This window comes from Anarrhichthys ocellatus, unplaced genomic scaffold (assembly GCF_004355925.1).
Source record: "Anarrhichthys ocellatus isolate YVR2014 unplaced genomic scaffold, GSC_Weel_1.0 scaffold71, whole genome shotgun sequence".
In the NCBI taxonomy this organism is placed as follows: domain Eukaryota; kingdom Metazoa; phylum Chordata; class Actinopteri; order Perciformes; family Anarhichadidae; genus Anarrhichthys; species Anarrhichthys ocellatus.
Genome location: NW_022280101.1, coordinates 817,167 through 825,957, shown reverse-complemented (window position 1 = coordinate 825,957; position 8,791 = coordinate 817,167). Strand labels below are relative to the sequence as shown.

Genomic DNA, 8,791 nt, shown 5'->3' with positions numbered 1-8,791 from the left:
CTCTCTCTCTCTCTCTCTCTCTCTCTCTCTCTCTCTCTCTCTCTCTCACATACAAAAAAAATGTCTGGTGAAAAAGTCTCTGTGAGAAAAATAGAGAGAGAGACGAAAGGCACAACGATGAGAAAAAGACCAGAAAGAAAACATTTCCTCCGTCCACAGAGGGAGCTGAGTGTGCAGTTTTAACAGTGTCATCCGTCACCACATAATCCGCTCACAGCCTGATACAGTGTGGAACATACAGTGTCCCCTCGGGGTCGATTTCCTGCACACTCTCTTCTTCTCTGGTATAACATCACTGACAGACACTAGGCTGGGTGGAGGAACTGTGTCTGACTTAGCACTGTGTCTGACTTTCTGACAGAAGCTGTCAGCACTCTCCAATAAATGCTTTTCTGAGCTAAGAATAACCGTGACCTCTTCATATTTAAGATTTACAGCAGCTATTGATTTTAAGATTTATAGATTGTTGACAAAGAGGAAAGTTATTCACGAGGGTTGCCCCCGTTTTGACTGACGTGCTGTGTGATTGGCTGTTGGGGAGCTTGGGTCTCCTCCAGGTACTTTTACTAGCGCAGGTTATTCCGCTTCGTTCTGCCTTCCGCAGACTCCTCGCAGTCATGTCATGTTTTGTCTCGGTCTCTGCTCAGTGTGAACTCTGGGAAGTCCCTTGAACTCCGCCTTCCACTCGTTCCCTCCCAGGAAAACTAACATGCAGAGAGGAAGAGAGGCTGAGAAAAAGGAAGCAGTGAAAACAAAAGAGAGGGAAAGGAGCCGACAGCCAGGCAGCATCAAGAGGCAAGGGAGAGGAAAAACAGTGGCATATTCCTCTGTGTATTTACACTTCCTTTTTACACGACCATGAGCATGCTGTACTGCTGTGTGCCCCGGGTCTGACCAGGAGATAATTACAGGGGGATCTGGCTCCTCAACCCCACCCGGCCCACTGGGGATACCGCTTAATACCCGCCGTGGCCCCGGATGACGAAAACTCCGCACTCGAGAGTATTTATTCAGGAAACAGCTCACAAAGGCAGATCTATTGGTGTGAATAACCGCAGAGCTTCGGTCTCCGACCCCCACGGCCACAGATATGAGACTCAACACTGAACCCTGGGACCCACAGAGCAAGCGTGTGTGTGTGGGCATTCAAGCACATATGTGCCTACATCATGCAAATAGAATAGGAGCAGAATGGACATTGAACTGTTCATTTGACTACTAAATAAAAATGGTGTTTGTTGTTGTGGGGACAACACACGTCAGTGGGGCCCGTAAAGTGTTGTCGCAGCTCCGGAGACGGATGCTTGGCTAGTTAGCTAGTTAGCTTGTCGTTCTCCGGAGCCATGATAAGTAAGAAAGAGGGACAACAACACCCAGCGCTGCTGCTGGCTACCAGCCGCTTATTGGCTCATTTCCTGTAACCAGTGTAGCATTAAAGCATGGCGGTATTAGCAAGCTGGCCAGCTAACTAGCCAGCTGTCCGCTAGTTGGCTAACTAGCTTGTTTATTCCACCATGCTTTAATGCTACACTGGTAACAGGAAATAAGCTGAACACAGTTGTCACTCATTTGACGATAGCAATGTGCTTTTTTACACTGTGACAACACTGTGTGGATGAAGCATTAAGCTGTTAAATTATCTGCTCGTTTTGGTCGTTACTGCAAAATCTCACCTCAGCGAGTACGGGACTTGTCTTGAGTCGTTATAGTTTATGGAAGTTAGCCCGCTACAACAGTTCGCAATACAAAATGGACGCCGGTCTGACCATCCTGCAACGTTGATATGAAAGGGAATGCTCGTTCTACCTGTTTTATTTCTATAGTTTACATGCACACAGGCTGATGCCATTTACGTAAATAAAACATGTGAGAGCACATACAAGTGCACACACACACATACACACACGGTATGTGGCTGCTGGCTTACCCTGGATGACGTGTGTGCGGCACTGCTGGATGCCAGCGGACCCGGGGCTGTCCTCTCAAACCTCTGCAGAAAACTCTCAGTCTTCCTAGAATGAATACACAAGTCATATCTCCTGTCTTGCAGTTACACATTTCAAAAAGACAAACATGGAAACACACACACTGATAAATAAGGTATGAAGGAGTATTTGTTTACGCCACAGATGCTCTGCAGGCCTTGGATACTGACAGTACTGGATTTTCCACAAGGTTGACCAAGTTTGTTTGTGCCTCACTGACACCGCTCTCCCCGGTTCAAGAGCTGTGCCGTCCCACTCCAGCTCCTTAGCCCCATTTCTAAATCTCTTCATTGTTTCTTCAGGTTCACACATTGGTCTGCTGTCTCCTGTTTTTGTTTCTCTTGTAAGGAAGCCAGAGATGCTACTTGACAAGCCATTTCCCCCAGAGCCGACTTTGTATAATATTCCAATAACATCTCGACTATCAGGGTAATTGATTTAGAGCGGTCTGGTGCACTGTTGGAGAATACAGCATGAAAAACTTGCAGACAGAGAACACTCTAAATCATTATTGTATATACATTCAACATATTATCCAAAATCCCTGGTTATTTTAAAGGGGCACTACACTCATTTTACATGTCAAAGTCAATCCACTCGTCATGGGGAGTGCTACTCAGTGTGTGAAAACAGTTGCATAATGTCCTCTATGGCCCTGAAGGAGTGACTCAAGTGACATCACCCAGGTACTTTTTATTAATGTAATAAATATACTAATGCCAATTAGATGATAATCTGCATGAGAAAAGAAGAAGGGATCACTTCAAGAGGACATGGACACCCTACTGACCTTTCCTCTTACATGTGGCTTTGAGTGAAATGTCAATACTGTTGTAAAATTAGTTTCACACATTCATGTTGCCTCAGCTGTAATTTCTGTTTAGGGTAAATTAACAAATAATTTTCTTAATTTCAGGTGATTATACACTGATTAAAACATAGTTATGAATATTATATTACATTTCTGCATATAATCCCCTGCAATGCTACACACTGGCCCTTTAGCATGTTAGCATTGTCCATGTTAGCCGGTAATCAGAGGTGAAGCTAATGTTGTTGTCTTCATGCTTCCCCTGATATGTTTTTATTTGCTGTTTTCTGCCAATAAAAAAATGCAACTTGCTAAAACTCCAGAGACAATTATAGGTCAGCAGAGGATCAGACATCGGGCGCTTCCTTTGTAAAGGTCTGGATATTGTGACATCCGATGCTCATAGATCGAATGCAGAGCAAGAAAGAACACAACACGACACACAGAAACAACACAATACAGCGCAGTGACAGTGACGAGGCCCGAGTTAACCTGATCAGGGCTGACCTGGCATGATCCTGGCTGAGCTGCTCCCTCCTCCTCTGCTCCTCCTGTCGCTTTCTCTCCTCCAGGCGATCAGCCTGCGATGCATCACAGACAGCAGTCACACCACAGCACACAGCCGGATGCATGGCGGGCTGCCACCATGCAACAACAAGCAGTTACACATTCAACATATATGGTATATGGGCTGCAGGTATTGCTGTGGAAGATAACCAAGTGTTCTGTTGCACACTATTTACAGATGACATTCACATGTATACTATGTGAACAGTACTTGTGGCTGTCTGACATGAAAAGCGTGTCTTTCAAGTTCATGATATTATGAAGATAATCAATGAAAGCAATAAATTCCCAGATATGGTTCAATCACGTTCAACAAATCAATAAAAACGTCCACAAGAAACATGTGAAAAGATGTGGTATTTTAAAATATTTATGTAAACAATTCCATCATCTGCAAGATCAAGCTTCTTGGAAAACATCCTCAATTATATCTTATGTGATATTTTGTAAGATGATGCATCCCATTTTCTCGATCCCATTGTCGTATAAAGAGATGGAAATCCTGTTTAGTCCCCTGTAATTGCAGTATTGCAGTAATTGTGTATTTGCTGGATAGAGACAAAAGTATTTGTATTTTCATTTTGAGATTGTATTCTGGCACCAGCGCCGTGAGCAGCCCGGCCGTGTCGGCTGTTACAGTATGTATTTACTGTAAAAACAAATAAAAGAGGTGGGCTGTCCAGGAGCAGTGATGAGCTGTAGCATTCTCAGTTTTTGTGGTTTGAACGCTTAATAATTTTCCACCCCAAACCCTCCCAAACCAAAGTGGGTCAGGATGGATTTATGAACCAGAGGCACGTTTCTGCCAGCCTCTTGTTAGATCCCGTCTACAGACGAAGAAGTGGCTGTTTCACATGAATCTGTTCTGTTTGCTGGATTACCGGCACATTCCTATGGCTTCACGGAGGTCATTGCGCAATAGGACAGGGTCTGTGGAACACAGCTCTGGTCTTAATAATTAACGACCCTTCCACATAACTGTAGCAGTCAATCAACTACTATTAGACCATATAAGCGGGGCCAGACTGTGGAGTGAAACACGTCTGAGAGCAGAAGGACGAGCTGTCTTCGGTTGCGGGAAACCCATGAGACCATTAACCAGGTGGCTCTGAGGCTGGTGGGGTGTGTGAGGGAAGACTCTGCTCTGACACACACCGCTACAGCTCAGGAGCAGGCTTGACTCTACTGACATCTAGAGGCTAAAAATGATATTGTTTCTCACTGATGGGAGACAAACTAGTGCCATGCAGTGGGAGGGTGAGACTCCCACAGGGAGAAATGTCCGCACATCTTCCTACCACCACCCAAAAAACACCACTAAAATGTTTATGCACCCTTCTGTATTTGGTTGCGTTTTCTTTACTTGCAGTGGAGTTTTGTTGTGCTGAATGATTGTAGTCAAATTGGTGAATATTTCTTTATTTAAATGTGTTTGGTCTATTTGCATGTGTTTTCTTTGGTTGCGCTGTATTCAGCACTCAGGGCCACCGTATAGAATTCCCTTAGCCTTCCTGAGAATACGTTCGTTATAGACTCAGTGTCCACTTTATTAGTTACACCTGTACAGTCTAATGCAATCCAATGCAAGTCGTAAAGTCTGCTTTAATTGATTAGCAGGTCTGCTGTAACTCTCAGTTCTTTTACATAGAGGCTGAAGACTTGGCATCGCCTTTCATTCATGAAATAATTACAGGTATGACGTCTTCTGCTGAACTCACGGACCATAATGCAATGCAGCCACAAGTCATGCCATATTCTGAGTAAGTGGTGCAACTCTTCACTGGAAAAACACCAACTATTGCAACTGCTATTGCTCTTTGCACCTCCTTTCACAGCCCGTGGCTGAGTGCCATGCATTCCTGACATGGAACTCTGGGGTTTGTCAAAAAGCACTCTGTGAATTACAGGATATCACTAGAAGGGTTGAGGCTTCACTCTGACATAACTCCCTAAAGGGTGTTAAATATATCAAATGTGTTTCCTCATATTGCAATGATTAGAAATGCAACTGAAATATAAATAGAAGAGGTGGCGACTGATTTAAATAAGCCTTTTGCGATAAATTGAACAAAAGGCCAAAGTACATAATCTTGTTGTTTTAATCTTGGTCTCACCTTCTCCCTCTGTATATCTTTCTTCTTCTGGTTCTCCTCGTCCTCCTCTTGTCTCTTCTTCTTGTCCAAGTCTTCCTTTTTTAGCTTGAAACAACAACAAACACATTAAATATCTATTTATGATTCAGCCAACACAGAAAATAATCTCAACCACGATATCTTGATATATGATGACTTTAATCACGATATGGTTCCATTGAAAATGATAAATTGTCATACTGCATTTTCGACCAGCCCTGGTTACAATATGCTTCTATAATTCACAGAGCACGTCAGACTGACTGATAGAAGGTATTTCATCTGAGGTGTATGTGAAGTCAGAGGGTAAACAGGATGTGTGTGTTTTAAAACAGTAAATGTGATGAAGTACCCTTTTCTGCAGTTTGGAGCAACGAGAGTCTGTATGCTGCTTCTCCCTGGCTCCAGACAAAGTTGCACTACCACCTTGATAAATGAAACAGTGTATTACATATCAGTAATGTGCAAACGCATAAGGTAAGAGTAATGTCATACAAATGGTTGACGATGATTTGCATTGGGTGTAGTTATGTGTGTTGGTTTACCCAGTTTCGCTGGAGTCATGTGCACAGAGGGGACTCTGTTTGCCTCCTTCCATCTCTGACGATCCTCCTCTTCTTTCTGAGCGACTAGAGAAACACAAAGCTTCATTACTTGGGAAAGAAATTCATATTTGTTCGTATGAAGATCAAAACGATACAGGTGCGACAGATGAGAGCAGCAGCGCCAGCCTACTTCTTAGGAGCTCGTTTCGCCGAGATTCATTTGGTGGGATCATGGTGTATCCGCCTGAGCTGAGACAAGGACGGAGACATGAAGGAGCTCGTTAGGGACTGAACGGGCTGTAGATACTGTAAAATCTTATCAATGTTAAGATACAGAACGCTTGGTTAGCAATGTTTTGTCTTGTTTACCTATTTTCTGATCAGATATTTCTTGCTATAATCATATTCTGGTTCATTTCATAGTGTGTTTATGGGCCAAAAACAAGAAAAACAAAGAAATCAAAGTGTTCCCATGATGTAGAATAATATGAAAACATGTTCATTTAGGGAAACATGACTTGAGACATGAATCCAAGTTTTTCAAACTCTTTTGAAAAAGGTAGGCGTGTAGATAGATTTCGGAGTAAAAGTAAAACGAACAAAAAAGACAAAATGAAAACTTTACTTGAGCATTTGAGTGACTGTTTGCTTAGATGATGGTATTATGTTTCAGAGAAAAGCTTCTTAACTCCACTACATTTATATAACAGCCATAGTTACACCAATCTTCAAAAACAAAAATATACACAATCAGTTTATAGAATTGCCAAAGATTAAACTGTATCAGTATACAAAGCTGATAAAATCAACATAATGTGCTACTAAAACATTAAAATGCTGCTTTCATGACAAAAAATAATCCAAGTAGCATTCGGTCTTAATAGTGAGCTAGGAAACTGAAAGTAAAAAGTTCCAAGCAGCTGTTGTTTGTCACATAAACATAACATTGCATTGCTGTTGCTTTGAAGTCATTAGTAATGTATCTTTTATTTCTAATAGAAGCCTTTTCTTTTTCTATCCCAAAACTAAATTATGAACGTGTTTTCTTTTCTTTCTTTTATTATTCAGGTACAACATCAATTAAAAAAACAAACGTATTTTGTGACAGTAGCCTTCACTTTGTTGATATTTTGTTGTTATGTTGTGTAAGACTAAAAGGTCATTTAAACTTAGCCTACGCTTGTGGTTAATAGTGACAAATGGGATTTCCGGGAAACAGTGAAGGCACTTTCCCTCTCACGTGAAACGAAACTGAAAGTCAGCAGCAGCGAGTTCCACAATAAATGATTTAACTTGTGAAATGTTTCACTAACAGAGATAAACTCAGCCTAGCTGGGTAGAGTTAAAGAGTTAACTAATACTGACACTTTTATGTGACGTCATTATAAACTCAACAACTCGTCCGTGTCACAGTATTGTGTCAGACTTTTATCATTTTTGGTGAAACACAACTGTAACTGTAACTTACTATTGCGGCTGTCTGCCGGTCGCCTGTGGGTTCCCGCTGTCAGGTGCATCTCTGTTTGTGTTCTCAGGTGTCTGCTCAGCTCCAGATGTTCCTGATGTGCCGTCTTTAGAGTTGACAGGGTTCGGCTGGTATCTTGTGTCTCTTTGGTTGTGATCATTAGGATCCATTATGCCTCCAGTGAGAGATACTGTGTGACTGACAGGCATGTAGTCCTGTTGATGTGCTGTTCTCGGTGCGGTCATCACATGTGCATAATACGGAAGGGTGGGAGGGCCTTAATGCAATAGCGCCATCTACTGGTAAAAAACAGATGTTGGTGCTATTTCAGCAAAAGAAGAGTCAAATTAATAAATGACAACATGACATAATCCAACTGCCAATTCCCAACCGATCTTATTGTTCCTGTATTCCTCATATTCCTGTATTACTGCTCAATGCTAAGCTAATTCTGTGATCTATTGAAACTCATTTTTAAGCATTTATACTGTAGAATACACGGTGTTACCTGCTTGCACAGTGCATTACTGTGGAGCTATGACTGTACAGTGTAATATTTAGTACAAATACTTTCATATTTTATCACATTAGCAAGTATTCATTTACATAAATAAATACGCATCTAGGAAAACCTTGCGACCACAAATATTGCAGATTTAAACAAATGATTATTAATCAAAATATCTGTTGAACCAAATGAATTGTAGCAGGTTCCTGTCTTGTTTTACATTTTGGTGCTGTGATTTGATCACACTTGTTTACATCTTAAACGTAGGGGACGGCAGAGAAAGACATCTTGTATTATGATCACATTCTGTAATGTAGAAATATTTCATGACACTCAAGCCGAGTTTGAATTTATCAGCAACTATTTTGATAATCAAAGAATCATTTGATATATTTTTAAGGCAGAAATGCAAATTATTTGGTGTTTCCAGCCTCTTAAATGTGAAGATGAGCTTCTTTTCTGTCTTTTATACGAGCGTAAACCGAATATCTTTAGTCGGACAGAAAAAGATATCTGGAGACGTCGCCCTCAAAATGTATCCAAACATGATAAAGACAAAACATATAATTGTTTAATTAAAAAATACAATCACCAGATTGACTTGATAGTTATTTCCAGCCTCAAATGACATCAGCACACACAAAAAAGAATGACAAATATTTCTTCAAAAACCCATTTATTGCGAGTTATATTTGGAATGAAGATCTTCTTGGTAGGACATACTGGATGGCCACACACACACACACACACACACACACACACACACACACACACACAC

General features: G+C 41.4%; 1 protein-coding gene across 1 annotated transcript in view; it reads right to left on the bottom strand.

Moving 5' to 3' along the window:
- The window catches only part of epsti1 (epithelial stromal interaction 1), a 12,391-nt gene extending 4,654 nt beyond the window's left edge, over positions 1 to 7,737 (bottom strand). Inside the window, exons 1-7 of the mRNA XM_031873434.1 lie at positions 7,509 to 7,737; positions 6,231 to 6,289; positions 6,041 to 6,124; positions 5,848 to 5,921; positions 5,478 to 5,561; positions 3,304 to 3,377; positions 1,928 to 2,012 (exon numbers count right to left, since the gene is read on the bottom strand). Coding sequence (XP_031729294.1) covers positions 1,928 to 2,012; positions 3,304 to 3,377; positions 5,478 to 5,561; positions 5,848 to 5,921; positions 6,041 to 6,124; positions 6,231 to 6,289; positions 7,509 to 7,714 — 666 coding nt within the window. The 5' untranslated portion in view covers positions 7,715 to 7,737. The remainder of the gene's footprint in view (positions 1 to 1,927; positions 2,013 to 3,303; positions 3,378 to 5,477; positions 5,562 to 5,847; positions 5,922 to 6,040; positions 6,125 to 6,230; positions 6,290 to 7,508) is intronic.
- Between the last annotated feature and the right edge of the window lie 1,054 nt (positions 7,738 to 8,791).